The sequence below is a fragment of the Lissotriton helveticus genome, chromosome 5_1 (assembly GCF_964261635.1).
Source record: "Lissotriton helveticus chromosome 5_1, aLisHel1.1, whole genome shotgun sequence".
In the NCBI taxonomy this organism is placed as follows: Eukaryota; Metazoa; Chordata; class Amphibia; order Caudata; family Salamandridae; genus Lissotriton; species Lissotriton helveticus.
In genome coordinates, this window is record NC_136065.1 from 1,017,162,664 (window position 1) to 1,017,178,443 (window position 15,780).

The 15,780-nt window shown below is 42.5% G+C and overlaps 1 protein-coding gene across 4 annotated transcripts in view; it reads right to left on the reverse strand.

The window, feature by feature from the left end:
- ALDH18A1 (aldehyde dehydrogenase 18 family member A1) overlaps positions 1 to 15,780 on the reverse strand; it is a 387,760-nt gene that overhangs the window by 306,931 nt on the left and 65,049 nt on the right. For all 4 annotated transcript variants that reach the window (XM_078643525.1, XM_078643523.1, XM_078643524.1 and 1 more), the window contains 3 exons: positions 15,209 to 15,328; positions 14,576 to 14,790; positions 171 to 320 (listed from right to left, as the gene is read on the reverse strand). In XM_078643525.1, coding sequence (XP_078499651.1) covers positions 171 to 320; positions 14,576 to 14,790; positions 15,209 to 15,305 — 462 coding nt within the window. In that variant the 5' untranslated portion in view covers positions 15,306 to 15,328. The remainder of the gene's footprint in view (positions 1 to 170; positions 321 to 14,575; positions 14,791 to 15,208; positions 15,329 to 15,780) is intronic.

The following is a 15,780-nucleotide window of genomic DNA, read 5'->3' on the forward strand; positions in this document are numbered from 1 at the left end:
CAAAAATCTCTCTCTCTCCATCTACCTCTATATTTCCCCGCTCATAAATACATGAACATTCCCTCCTCAATGATTTAGAATCTGTTGTTAAATTCTTAGAAGCCGGGCTGAAAGAATATATGGTCATTAAAGGAAAAAACACAGAGTACGCCAATTAAATGATCTCTTACCATGTCTTTGAGCTGGTTTTGGCCAGAATGCAGAGCCTGTCTCACACTCTGAGAGAGGAGAATTTCGTGACGCAAACGCTGTTTACCAAATGCCACAGCACCACTGGTTACAATCATCATTTCTCGGCCCTGGTTTTGTAGCATGGACACCTTTAAGGTAGATTGAAACACAAACAAACGTCCCCAAATTAGATGTTTAGTGACAAACCGTACTTTAAACCTCGTCCTGTTTCCATTGTCATAGACTTTAAAATAAAGATGGCTTTCATAAAATAAAAATGGAAGCTTCATTTTGTAAACATTTTATATTGCAAAAAGCACATATTAGGATATAGGGAAAGAAGCAGGTGCAAAATAAGAAACATTCTTTTGTTCTCTGCAGGTATATATTACTGGATAAAATACATCATGTGAGGTGGTACAAACTTTGGATTTCAGTACACGACTACTAAACATTCCGAAACCACAGTAAAAAAACAATTCAGCATGGCTGAATAAGCAGTGCATTAATCCAGGATGATTGGCTGCTAGCCATCTAGAAGATTACTTCAATACAAATAAATTCATGGTAATTCAGTACAGGCAAAACTGCAAACTTGACACAACAGAAGAATAGAGCATGTTTGGTGAACTTGTGTTAAAACAAGCGGTCACAACTTGCATACCGAATTTGTGTGTCCAATAACTTATTTTGCTAACTGACCTATGTCCTAATAGGTTGGTTTGTACAATGTTTTGGAGGGAAGCACAGAACAGCTTGCCTAATGTAAATATTTATTGGCCAGACACAAATTGCGGCTCCCTTCGGTTGGCTGCAAAGATGGGCATGGTGGATATCAAGGGACAGCAGACCATCATAACTGACTTTACATTTCGAATTCCATTTTTTTTTAAACATTCTGACTTCCTTAAAGTGAAGGGGCTGCTTAAGATAATAAAAAGGTTTCCAGTTTCGAAAAACTCCATTGAGAATTGGCAATGGTCTCCTGGACCACTGCCTACAACCGCTGAAGGTGCAACCCTAATTTGAAAAGGGGAAGAGGTCCCATAGGGACCACTTACATTTTGCAAATGAGCTGCCACCCGAACTTGGGAGTTGGTAACTTATCAATGATTTGCAACACGAATCACGATAACGATTCAGTATTTGAAAAGGACACCCAAAGCACACCCCTTCCAAATACCAAATCAGTAACCTTTTTTCAAACACAATTTTCAATTTAGAAAGAAATGTTTAGAACCGCATAAAGTGTTTAGTACATTAAAAAAAAGCTTTTTACTGGTCATAAACCCTCTGATTTACTAAATCAGAGGGTTTGTGATTGGTGAAAAGCTTAGTAAGTCTGGCCCTTTGTTCCTTCTGCTGACACTTTTTCTTCAAACAGCCCAGATGAAGGCTAAGGCTATACACATCTCACACAGTCAAATTGCCAGGGGATACCACGTATCTAGCAGAATGATGCAAGATGACAGATAGGGCATGCTACTAGTGCATAAATAGCACAATCATACTTTATCCCTTTAGTTCTCTAATATTTCAAGCCATAGTCTGAGAGGTGAGCTAGACAACCTATAAAGAACTCACTGAACAGTATCTATCAGAACCAATGCTACCAAGGGATATTTGACTTATTCTTCTAATGTATTATATGCCCTCTGTAACTTCTGTCTTTTTAAGGTTCCCCAGCAATAAGCAAGTATTTGGATGGGGTGGGGACTAGAATAAGAAATGGAAAGAGACTTGAAAATGTACTTATGTACTTATCTTCCAAGCAATGTTTCTATACTTGCCTCAGTTTCTTGGCAGCAAAGACTTTCAAACCTATGAAGTGAAGGTCAAGCAGCAGCCATGAAAATTCCCAGTGAAGACAACAACTTTGAGAAAGCATAAGTAGATGACCTTTCCTTGGTAGCATATGGAATAGGCCCACAGAATGAAGCCTTGTTACTTCACTCAAATCTGTTACAAAAGTAATAATCCACTGATGCAATCTGAATTGGTACAGCTCCATCTTGGTAAGAATCCCCACATTGTATTCTCCTGTTTATTAAATGTAATGCGCTACCAAATGCTAGGTAGCTAGCTTCCAGATGCACCAAATAAAAAACACAGATGCTGATAATATACTAAACAAGGCAGCATTGATAATTCACAGGAATGCAACGGAGCTTTCACTGGTAAAATCAAGCATAGCAAGACTTAAGTGTAAATTATGGTGAGTGAACTCTCTTGGAATTCGAATTACGCAGCATATCCTCTACCTCAAGACGCAAGTGGTGGTGAAAAGAATAAGAAAATGCACAAGCTGATCATATGATATGATCAAACGGTTAGATCCTCAACCCATGAAGCTTTTCAAAAGGAAAACAATCATTGTTTTAGGGATGGTCTCCCCAACTTGAACTTATCTTTAAATGCTTGGATATCAATACAGTAAAGCTTAGTTAAAAGATAAAACTGTTACCCATATAGCTGCTCTTCAAAAGACAAGAAGTGGAATATTGCCCAAGAATGTCATTGCTAACTTTTTCCTAGTGGAGAATGGGCTAGGAGTAGTTGTAAATGTGTGTTTTGCATAACAAATATGAGTACATCTAACAATCCATAGGTCTATTCCCAACTTGGAAATTGAAGCATCATGCGCTGTGAGAAAGCAACAAAACGCCGAGAGGTGTTCCTATTAGCAACTGTAAGCAGCACATAAGAAGTCTCCTTATATCTTGTGAGTGCAGAGATGCCATCAGCTACTAGGGAGGGTTTGTGAACACCCAGAGTACATCATCAGACCAGTTAACAAGGAAAAGTAAAACAATCTTTGGATGGGCAAGGTCTCCAGGTCTTTCTCTCTCGAGGTCCTTATCCCTCTCCCCCTTCCCCGACTCATCCCCTTTCCCCTCCCTCTTTCGACTTCCCTTTCCCTTCCCCCTCCCCCTTATGCACCTGGAAAATGCAAATTAGACAGCTCAATTAACAAAGCTCCAATTAGGGACATAAAGGAAAACCACCCTTAGTGACAGGAAGTGCAAAGAAACTGAATGCATTGGTTCAAAAAGTGGACGCATAAGTCATGTCAATGCCAGACTTAAGTCCCAAGCTAGGGCTGGGTTTATTGTTTGAAAGATAATGCATTTTAATATTTATAAGGAAGCCTTTATGACTGGCATTTCTGAAAATGGACAGGAATTCTGTTTTTAGGTCTCGGCTAAAGACGCGCGGAAGCGCGTCTCCGCCGAGATCTTATGTTAGGGAGTGTGCTTCCCAGGAGACAGTTTGGGGCGCGCGCATCCCTGGAGCCGATTTGAAACGGGAACGCGCGCTGTGGCCAGGCGCTGTCTCCTGGGAAGCTCAAGCACCACACACGCATGCGCATACACACACACAAGCGCCCATGCACGCACATACATACATACATACATACATACATACATACAGAGACTCCCCCCCTGACACATACGCACACACACAAGTGCACCGAGGCCCCCCCTCCCCCGCCGTCACCGTCGCCTCCGCCGTCGCACACACACACGCAGACATACAGGCATTCTCTCCCCCCCCCGTCCCGCCCCGCTCACCGGTCAAAGGCCCTCCGGACACGCAGACATACAGGCATTCTCTCCCCCCCCCCCCCCCCCGCCCCGCTCCGCTCCGCTCACCGGTCAAAGGCCCTCCGGACTTGTGCAGCCTCCGACCGCGGGGCTCTCCCTCGGTGCTCCTCCAGGCAGTCCGTGGGCGCGGGCTTCACAAAACGGAAGTCCCGCCCCACGATAGGTTTCGTTTTGTCAGTCCCGCCCCACGATAGGTTTCGCATGCAGCTCGTCTGTCTGCTGGGCCGGTGTCGGCTCGGTTTGTATCCTCGTACTAAACACATTTTTTATCATAAATGTTTTACTTACTGCAAAAGGGAAAGCTTGTTTGTTAATAGTGCACCCGTCAGCATTATGGAGCTAAACACATATTTTATCACATATTTTTACTTGCTGAAAAGGAGAATGTGTTTTGCAGTGTATTTATCAGACTCACGTCACGCCGCTTGCTGCGGGTCGGGGGCGCACCGGCTTTTGTTTTCCCAATCACGACCAAACTGGCAGTAATATTACTTTTTTTTTAAAATGGTAAAACAGTTGATTTTAAAAGTTTGTCGAGCGCAGCCATGGCCATTGCAGAGAGTGGAGTGCCGTGCTGGTTTAATGGACCGACAAGCAACACGCAATGCGGCTTTAAACATATATAATAACCACGGGCATATTGGTATCAGAGATTATATTTAGTTAGACTAAAGGGACAGGTGTATATGTAAGCAAATGTATTATTGTTTAAAAATAGAATTAACAAAGGCATCGTGCTCCAAAATGAAGAAACTTATGCAATTTTTTTTTAAAGCACCAGTGCAAACCTCCCGCACTCTGTTGACTTTATAACACCAGTAACCCGATCTTGTTCCAATTCCAAGAAACCTTTTGTGTTCCTGAAATATGGAAGGTGAAACCATGTGTAGAACATACATAGCCAATGGGAAATTTTAATGAACAGTAATTAATAATAAATCACAGCCGATCCTTAGCCTTTCAAATAATAAATAATCGACGAATACATTGATTTTCTTTCCACATAATCACATCTTTTGTAAAGAACACGTATTTCTCCACTTCTACTTGTTATGAAGTGCAGAGAATAGAGTGAGCGATGACTTATTCCACTTATGACAAATACCATCTTCTCCAATTCAACAGTTATGTGTTTTAACCACTCAGTCTACTTTTTTTTATCTGCAATGCCATGGATATCTGCAATCTTGATTGAAGAGATCGGCGACTTCTTAACTTTGGCAAAGGAGTTTTTGTAAACTAAATGGCAAACCCCCAGCTGTTCTCATCGCGCTGCGAAAAAACTGCTTATTATGAAAAAGTGAATCACACAGCCATCGACACACAAGAATCCCGTTTGCACTTCCTGGTGCACTAAATTCCACTCAAGACTCAAGTGAGTGCAGAGTAGTGAGTAGTGAGTGCAGAGTAGTGAGTAGTGAGTGCAGAGTAGTGAGTAGTGAGTGCAGAGTAGTGAGTGCAGAGTAGTGAGTGCAGAGTAGTGAGTGCAGAGTAGTGAGTGCAGAGTAGTGAGTGCAGAGTAGTGAGTGCAGAGTAGTGAGTGCACAGTAGTGAGTGCACAGTAGTGAGTGCAGAGTAGTGAGTGCAGAGTAGTGAGTGCAGAGTAGTGAGTGCAGAGTAGTGAGTGCAGAGTAGTGAGTGCAGAGTAGTGAGTGCAGAGTAGTGAGTAGTGAGTGCAGAGTAGTGAGTGCAGAGTAGTGAGTAGTGAGTGCAGAGTAGTGAGTAGTGAGTGCAGAGTAGTGAGTGCAGAGTAGTGAGTAGTGAGTGCAGAGTAGTGAGTGCAGAGTAGTGACTGCAGAGTAGTGAGTGCAGAGTAGTGAGTGCAGAGTAGTGAGTGCAGAGTAGTGAGTGCAGAGTAGTGAGTGCAGAGTAGTGAGTGCAGAGTAGTGAGTGCAGAGTAGTGAGTGCAGAGTAGTGAGTGCAGAGTAGTGAGTGCAGAGTGCAGAGTAGTGAGTGCAGAGTAGTGAGTGCAGAGTAGTGAGTGCAGAGTAGTGAGTGCAGAGTAGTGAGTAGTGAGTGCAGAGTAGTGAGTAGTGAGTGCACAGTAGTGAGTAGTGAGTGCACAGTAGTGAGTAGTGAGTGCAGAGTAGTGAGTAGTGAGTGCTGAGTAGTGAGTGCACAGTAGTGAGTAGTGAGTGCAGAGTAGTGAGTGCAGAGTAGTGAGTAGTGAGTGCAGAGTAGTGAGTAGTGAGTGCAGAGTAGTGAGTGCAGAGTAGTGAGTGCAGAGTAGTGAGTGCAGAGTAGTGAGTGCAGAGTAGTGAGTGCACAGTAGTGAGTGCAGAGTAGTGAGTGCAGAGTAGTGAGTGCAGAGTAGTGAGTAGTGAGTGCAGAGTAGTGAGTAGTGAGTGCAGAGTAGTGAGTAGTGAGTGCAGAGTAGTGAGTGCAGAGTAGTGAGTAGTGAGTGCAGAGTAGTGAGTAGTGAGTGCAGAGTAGTGAGTAGTGAGTGCAGAGTAGTGAGTAGTGAGTGCAGAGTAGTGAGTGCAGAGTAGTGAGTGCAGAGTAGTGAGTGCAGAGTAGTGAGTGCAGAGTAGTGAGTGCAGAGTAGTGAGTGCAGAGTAGTGAGTGCAGAGTAGTGAGTGCAGAGTAGTGAGTGCAGTGTAGTGAGTAGTGAGTGCAGAGTAGTGAGTGCAGAGTAGTGAGTAGTGAGTAGTGAGTGCACAGTAGTGAGTAGTGAGTACACAGTAGTGAGTAGTGAGTGCACAGTAGTGAGTAGTGAGTGCACAGTAGTGAGTAGTGAGTGCACAGTAGTGAGTAGTGAGTGCAGAGTAGTGAGTAGTGAGTGCAGAGTAGTGAGTAGTGAGTGCAGAGTAGTGAGTGCAGAGTAGTGAGTAGTGAGTGCAGAGTAGTGAGTGCAGAGTAGTGAGTGCAGAGTAGTGAGTGCAGAGTAGTGAGTGCAGAGTAGTGAGTGCAGAGTAGTGAGTGCAGAGTAGTGAGTGCAGAGTAGTGAGTGCAGAGTAGTGAGTGCAGAGTAGTGAGTAGTGAGTGCAGAGTAGTGAGTAGTGAGTGCAGAGTAGTGAGTGCAGAGTAGTGAGTGCAGAGCAGTGAGTGCAGAGCAGTGAGTGCAGAGCAGTGAGTGCAGAGCAGTGAGTGCAGAGCAGTGAGTGCAGAGCAGTGAGTGCAGAGCAGTGAGTGCAGAGCAGTGAGTGCAGAGTAGTGAGTGCAGAGTGGTGAGTGCAGAGTGGTGTGTGCTGTTGAGTGCAGAGTATTGGCAATGTAAATGACAATGCCATTTATTTATGATTTAAAGAAAAAAAAAGAAATGTCATGAGCAATGCCAATAGCTCTACCTTTAATGATGCCGAGACCATTGCATTGTAAATGCTTGTTTTAAATAAGCTGCTAATGCTGGCTAATTAAAGCCAAACGAATGTGCACAGAAGTCTAAGCTAGAGTGGCATTTTGCAAGTGCAGATGGTATTGTACTATAATCTGTCCTAAAACCTGTAAAGGACTGATTGTGATCTAGTACAGTAGTGAACAAAACATTTCTACTGGGATGAGCAAAAAGCTCTTATTCTGGGGCATCTTACTTTTCTAATGTATTCTTCTGGAAACTCTACAAATTCTTTGATTTTACGCGCCAGATCGCTAGATTAAGGGACCTGTGATCTGGGGTAGAATTTGCCACTGTATCGGAGTTAAGAGGTCTTTCTGTGCGCAGCTTGCAATGCGGCTGGTCTCTCTAGGCGGCTGTCCTGCCCATGTGGGGCCAATGAGTATCCCCGCTATAGAAACCTCTTGAATTTCGAGCCCCATATAATTGATCAAGTTGAGAGTGGGAAAAGCATGTGCAAAAATCTGACTAGTCTACCATCGTACATGCTCTAGGGATTATGGCAATCCTGGTGTCTTAGTTGGAAACAGACCGGTCTCTGGTATCCCCCATGTGCAGAAATATGTGTGTACAGTCCTAGTGTTGATTTCCTCTTCATAAACCTCCGATGGGTTTCTGCAGAGTCAGAGAACTTGCTGTCTACCCCTGGAAGACGCTATGCCAGAAGGTAACTGTGGTGGCTGACGGTCATTGTTTAAATGATTTGTGCCATCTTTGTGAACTGGTGAAATGAGTTGCACTTGCTTCTGGATGTAGTGCATGGTTGTCATGTTAGCCGTGTGAATCAGCAAATCACCTTTGTATGGGATCCACTGGAGTGTTACCAATGCCAGTTAATTGCCAGCCAACTGATGGGTTCCTCTTTTCTTGAGGGCTCCATCTGCCTTGGAGGGTCATTCCCAGACTGGGCACTTCCTCAAACTATGAATGTGGCAACAGTAGTTAATGGTCTCCCTGTCTTATACGGCTGTGGAAAAACGTATAACACCTTGACTTACTGGCTGGACAAAACACAAGTATTTGGTTGCACTGACCGCTGTTCTCGAAAAACTGTACTTGCAGGATAGTGCTGCTGGAACTACACTCATGAACATTCTGACCCAATGCTTCTGAAAGCATTAGAAAAACCAATGCCTTATGGTCTTTCACCCTGGCACTGCCTGAATCATACTGTGTCAGACAGATTAATTGAAAGTAGAAAATCCTTTTTCAGAATGTCTTCCATCATTGTAAATTGATACTTGTATAGCGCACTACTCACCCGCAAGGGTCTCAAGGCGCTTGCACGAATACCGCTGTGGAACCCATCCTGGCTTTCCCTGTGAGGTGTCCACTCCTGGGCACCCCCAAGGTGGAGGCCAGGCATCCTTAGCGTTGTGGGGGCCGTTGTGGAGATTAAGCAAGCTATTGCCCAGAGTTGCAGAGTGGGACTCCATGATTGGAATAGGCACCGAGGCGAGAATTATCAGGTCCGTGGAATTTTGAGCCCAAGTCCCGCTGAGGCGGGGGATTGAACCCTGGTCCCGGGCTAGACCTCTGCATCAGGGTCTGCCGCTCTAACCATTGAGCCACACTTCTCCACATCATTGCTACAATTACCCATATTTTCTGTGGCCAATGGCAGATTTAGGTTGTAAAGCATGATCATGGACTTCTCCAGTGCAGTTAGGATACTTCCCTGCGGTCATTCTTGAAGAAACAATCCTTCAAATTTGAAAGAACTTGATTCCTTCGTATCCATACAGCCAGGACCTTCAAGCGCACTCTGGCCTCCAATGGTTCTTTTTCCACCACAAACAAATATTTTGTGCCCATGAAAAATGGGAAAGGGTGGTCCCCCTGAATGTGCCCAATGCAGCGTTTAAAAATACTCCATTCTTGTACATGGTAATATGTAGTAATATGTAACAAGGGATATCAGTTGGTGTGTTTATTTTTGTTTGTAATTGTTGAGCATGTTAAGATTCAATACATATTGCTTTTCCACTTCTTTTATAGGGATGAGAAAGCAACTAGAGGAAAACACTAATGCATTTTAGATACTATGCCGTAACAGAATTTGATGCACAGCATGGACTAGTCTCCAAGTGAAACACTGTTTCCTTGTATTTGTGGAGGAGTAAAGTCATACCTCTTGAAAAACAGGCTGACTGCACTCCTTTTTCTCACAATCCGAAGGGCTCATTGATACAAGGTCAGTCCCTGTCAGGTCAAGAAGTCCTTAAGCCTGACTGCAAGGGAGTTCTGTTCTCTAGTGGGAGTATCAGGAAGGTTATCCCTTTACCACACAAGTTGCTGTGACATAAGCGAGGTATGTCTTATTTTATCTATGCGCAGAAACTAGTATTGAAAAGCCTGATCTGTGGCAACAGCGAACCACCTATAGGATGTGGTCTGGTCTACTGGTAGGATAAAGTATTACAGAAAAATATAATGTAATTTTAAATTGACAGAATGTTCTAATATAAGGCCATCTTAAGCCCAAAAATGCTAGTCACCAGCCACACCAATGCCAAAAGTGTTTCCTCAGTAGTCGGAAGATTCCAAGCAGTCGTGTTAATGACTCTGCTTTTTCCAATGGGATATGTTCCAGAGCCTTCAGTAGCAATAACCACCCTCACAGCCAAAGAAAAAGTAGTAAATACCTCATAGTCCTAGTACAAATCCTTTTAGTATCAGGTTAAAACGTATGGCCTTTCCCTGCATATGGTGCATGGCACAGAGAATCCACAACAGGAACGCCTTTCAATTCGAAAGATGATGATCAGAAGTCTTTTTCAAGTATTTCTTCAGAAGGGCCCTAGAGCTAGCTGCAGCTGAAGGCAGCTACTTCCACATGTCAAAATGACTTTACAAAGGCATAAACAGTCTCCTCCTAAGAACAGTCTTGAATGTTGTCCATCATTTTATCATGTAGATCCAATTCTTCAACAGAGATTCAACTTTAAAATAAGGGCTGCCCTCTTGGATAGAGCTTTTGTGAAACACAATCACATCGGCTCACAAAGGAGCACAGCATGATCAGCATTCTAACGAGTGCCCACCACACTTAAATTCTGCATTTCCTACATCGCTCTTGTTTCCTTAACCACTTCTCCCAAAAACTGCTCGCTACAAGACCGGTGTACCACTCCACTTTAGCTTCCTCGTAGACCTACCTTAGATACTGATTAAGTTTCAGATTGTAGTCTAGTGAGAAGTGGGTGTCGGACCAGATATTGCAGTAAAAAGCATCTCTTCACTGCAATGTAAATGTCTGGTTCCTGATGAAAATTACATGGTGCTGTGATGAACGGACCCTAAAGGAGCAGGCCGGTTTCCTTTTTTTTGTTGGATGTTATGAATTATTGTCTGGTTCTAGAGTGAGAGTCCTAGTCTATTCAAAAGACTGGGATTTGTTTGAAAGCTGAACGTCTTCTTTTCCTGATTTTCTTTGACGCCAGAACTGAAGACCGATTTAAGTGAGAGCCCCAGTCCTGGAAATGAAAGGAAGGAGTGAGTTCCATAACCAAAGGGGTCTTCACTCAGTGAGTAAATGTGTGGAGGCATCAATTTTCAGTCTCTTGAGTGTCAGTAGTTCAGCGTGCAAGCACTTCAGGTCTGACTGACATGCTCACCTCCACTACAAAAGCAAGAATAATGGAAGTTGGTCTTTGACATAACCTTTTACTTGCTGCAGATTTTGAGAACCCATGGTATTTTGTTCATTTTGGGAAAAAAATTCAAACTTGGGTAGCCACTGGATCGATCTTGCATGGCTTTGCAGTGTATTAATGTCCAACACCAGTGTGCCTACAATGGTAGTGAAGTTGGTCTGCTTCAGACATGGAGGTGCCATATAAGCAATTCAGTGTTATTTTAGTGCCACTCAATACAAGTGTGCCATTTAGTACTCAAGTTACACACTACGAGCACAGTAAAACCTGTGGCTGGAAGAGTTTCAAAGGTGAAAACGTGTAGAGGAAGTTATATGTATTAGAAATTAAGTCACACTTTTCACAGACTTTTGAGCCAGCTATTGATGGACTGCACTAATTAGCCAGAGCCATAAAAGGAATAATATCGTAGGTAATAATGTCATATTGTACTAAAACCACAATCAGAACTTCTCAGAGTAATAATTGGGAGAAAATAGCCTTACTAGTATATACCTCCCCAGTGACTGCAAAACCAGTGGATGATGGCAGTTAAGAATATGGAAGAGGACACATTCCGTTGCTGGGGGAATGAGCTGAATAAAACAGCAGGGAATTATCTTCATTGTCTGTGAACGATTTTTGAAACCTGTACAGTATATTTATTATGCCAATTGTGTTATAACTGGGAAATAAAGGTTAACAATTCTGCATTTAAAGGTACATGGATGACACATTGTGAGGATTTGGGGTATTATATGGTACGGGTGTGTGGTCTTACTGTGTAATCCTGTCGCAAAATGCTGCCTAGGGTCCAGTCAAGCTCGTTTGTAAAACCTTGAGCTCAATCATGGGTAGCTATGGCTGCAAGCAGCAATGCTTAAACCAAGGAACTAGTGTAATGCATTTAACTGTACCGAACAACGAAATAAGAAAGCCACATGACATGAAAGAAATTCGACATGGATTTATAAAAAATAGATTATATTTTTATGAATTTTTAGTCTAGGATGAGCAAAATCCACCAGAGGATTCCGGGGTTACAGATAAAGAAAACGTGAATCTCAGTTCAACCACAAACAAGCATTGGTAACCATAAATTTTCCAAACTTTTGAGAAGATTGTAAGATTTGAGTTAGAGTACTCCGGCCAAGCTTGGACAACCAAATCAGACAGGGAGAAGGGCCTGGGGACACTGGAGAGCATTTGGGCAGTTACCCAGCCACCAAAGCGTTTTCCAGTCCCGTTCCAAAATTTACAGCACGACCACTATAGACTTCATTGGAGTGGTCCTGATGCTGAGGATGCAGGAGATGGAAGATGCTCAAGGATGCTTTTGATGCAGTGCGGTCGACGGGGGACTTTGCGGTTATTCCTCCGAGTTGGGGTCTGATGAGGCAACTTTAGCCAAAGAGGTCAGAGTCTTTTGAACTGGTGGAATGAGTCACCCTTGTTTCTGCATGTGGTACATAGCTATCATGTTGGCCTTGTGAATCAGCAAATCACCTTTGTATGGCATCCACTGGAACTTTACCAATGCCAGTTATTCACCAGCCAAATTATACATTCCTCTTTTTTGAGGAGTCCATTTGCCTCTGATGGTCATACACAGAGTGTTCACTTCCTCAAACTATGAATGTGTCATCCATTTTAAGATTCAACACCAGGGTAGGACTGGGACAAATAAAATAGTCCCAGGCACCAAAATAAGAGTGCACCCATTAGCGAAGCAAATGGGTAAAAAGTGGTGACATCAGGCAAATCAACAGTAAAATCTAGCCCATCTGGCTATAAAAAGGCCCACAACTGCTAGCAAAAAACAGCCCACACACTGATCTGTCAGACCAGCCCATCGGGCAATGCCTGACTGCCCTATAGGCCAGTCCGGATCTAACGTTTGTTACTTAAAATCCACATTTTCTCCTTTGGTAAACAGCAGGTTCCACCATAGCATTCATTTACCTGAACAGCTTTCCACATCGCTTTCTGGGGTTCCCTCTTTGAGTTCTGCTTCAGTACTTGGGAAAGCAGGCATGATGTCACTAGTTCTATTTTATGGAGTGCTGTCTTTGAGAGTTGTCAAATCTTCCACATACCCTTTTGTTTTATTTCTCAGAAGTTCCCACACCTTTTACAGTGGTTATCACTTAGAGTTTCTCTGAGACAAAAATGTGTTAATTTTCGGTTTGTAGTTAGGGAAACGGGAGCTCCTAAAGAACACAGCATTGTAGATTAGCTGTGTCATGTGACGTAGTTGTTCAAAAAGGTCTACGGTGGATTCTGTAATCCCACAATCCCTCAATTTCCCGATAATGGGGTAATAGCCTACCTACTATGGGTTGGGGATATATTTTTTCAATAAACCCTGTCCAGTAGAGCCTTGTGCTCTGCTGAAATACCAACAAAACACTAAGCAACATCAGTGGATTAGTGAGGTCATGTAGGAAATATTACTTGGAAGATCAAGCACAGCGAAACAAGCTTTACAACATGGTTGTTACCACGCAATACCTTTACCACGCATTCATTACTATGCATGTGCCTTTACCACACATGTGCCTTTACCACACAAGACTTTCCCACGCATATACCTTTACAACAAAATAGTAAGTATATGCCAGGGTAAGTGTATGTATGTACATATAATTGATATAATTCGGGTAGGAGCGTATTTAGGGTTTAGGGGTGGGTACGCGTATTTGGGTGGAAAGGGGGCTTTTAGGGTGGGTACGGGTATTTGGGTGGCAAGGGTAATTTTAGGGGTTAGGGTATTTAGGTGGCAAGGGTCATTTTAGGGTTGGGGTGGATAAGTGTATTTGGGTGGTAAGGGTATTTGAGTGGTAAGGGTGTTTTAGGGTTTAGGGCGAGTAAGGGTATTTGGGTGCCAAGGGTATTTTAAGGTATTAGGGGGGGGGTAAGGGTATTTGGGGGTAAGGGTATTTGGGTGGTAGGGATATTTTTGGGGTTTATGGTGAGTAAGGGTATTGGGTGGTAAGGGTGTATTTAAGGTTTAGGGGTGGTTTAGTTTAGGGGTCAGTAAGGTTAAAAACACACACACACATACATATATACACACACACACACACACACACATATATATATATATATATATATACACACACACACACACACATATATATATACACACACACATATATATACACACAAACATATATACACACACAAACATATATACACACACAAACATATATACACACACACATATATACACACACAAACATATATACACACACACATATATATATATATATATATATATACACACACACAACACATATATATACACACAACACATATATATACACATATATATACACATATATATGCACATATATATACATATATTTATACACACACACAAACGTCAAAAGCCTTATATATATATATATATATATATATATTATTTTTTTACATAATATATATATTTACATAAATAAAAAGGCTTTTGACTTGCATGCGATGTACTTACATTTTCATTGTAAAGGTATGCGTGGTAAAGGCATATGTGTTGTAATGGATGTGTGGTAAAGGCATGCGTGGTTCCATCATACATCCGAAGGAGGCATTTGTGTCTGCCCAGTCCCTTGCACATCAAGCAAAATATACCAGTGCCAGCCCAGATCATGCCCACAGTTAGGACACAGACTTGAACAAGCAGCAAGCACCAAGGAAATATACAAGTCAGCATGGCTATTGCATTCTTTTGCATTTGTTTTGAAATGACAAATACGCTCTAGGAGGAAAAGTAAATTGTCAGCACAGTTTAATGCACAACACTGTTACACTGGGAGAGTGAAATGAAAAGCTACCTGTTCTACAATTGATGCCAGACGTCCGAGGGCGAGTCCACATTCATCCCCTCGAGTTACAACGGCGCTGCCCAGTTTCACCACTATTCGTTTGGCATGCTTCAGCTCACTGCGATGAGCAAATGACTTTCCATGTGAGCGACTAAGGGGCATTGTGATGAAAGGAATATTGCTCCATTGACGCACTTGAGAATATCTGTACTGCTTGCCACAACCTGGAGACAATATACAGTGGTTGAAAGCAGAACTAAGATTCAAGTTTTGCACAGAAAAAGCAAGTATAGAGAACGAAAATCAACAACTTCAGAAAGAGTCAAGCACAGAAGAGAAAATACCTTCTACAGGATCTTATGCTACCTTCTTTCAGTCCACCCCCACCCCCCTCCCATGCCAAACATCTCACCTCCTTATATAGCATTCTTCTACTTATATCTAGGTTTGTGCTATAAAAAATACACATACATACAACTGATTCTGAATTACATCCCTCCTCATCATTAAAGCCAAGGGTAATTTATCCAGGAGGTGCAAAGTATAATTGATTAGATTTTTTTCTTTTTTTTAATGGCAAGAAGAACCCAGTCAATTCCAAAGCATGCCATTGATGTAAAGTCATGCAGGTCAGGAACTTACTTTGGACATGAGACAAGCAAACACTAGACTGTATCCTTGAATGAAGGCATCTACTTGGGTAACGGAAAAAGGAACTCCTGGCAGCTCCACGTAACATGATGAGACTATAGCAGATGATACCTGAAAAAAGAAAAAAGGAAGCTAAAATTGCTGAAACTTAACAACTTGCCCTTGATCGAAATTTACCAACCAGAGGTCAGGCCTGAGCCTAAGAAGTCGGCCACTGCAGAGTAAAGCCTATAGCATTAACTATAAGAGCATTTGTATTCTACCAAAAAACCAGCAGTAATAGATGCACTATGCAGGTGCTCTGGGTGATCAAAACAAATTAAAACCAGGGTTTGGAATTGGGTAGATAGTTTTATTTTTGAAAATATATGTGGAAAAAACGCACGGCTCTTTAAAATTATTAGAGATTTTTCATTCTCTATGGTACTCTGTAATCCAATATTATTCTAAAGGAAAGTTTGCTTGTTGTGTGATTAGGTTTCACTAGAACATACTGGTTCCCAAATTCTAGAACAGCAGCCTGTTAACACCCTTACGCATCCAAGTATACTGGACTTAATAAC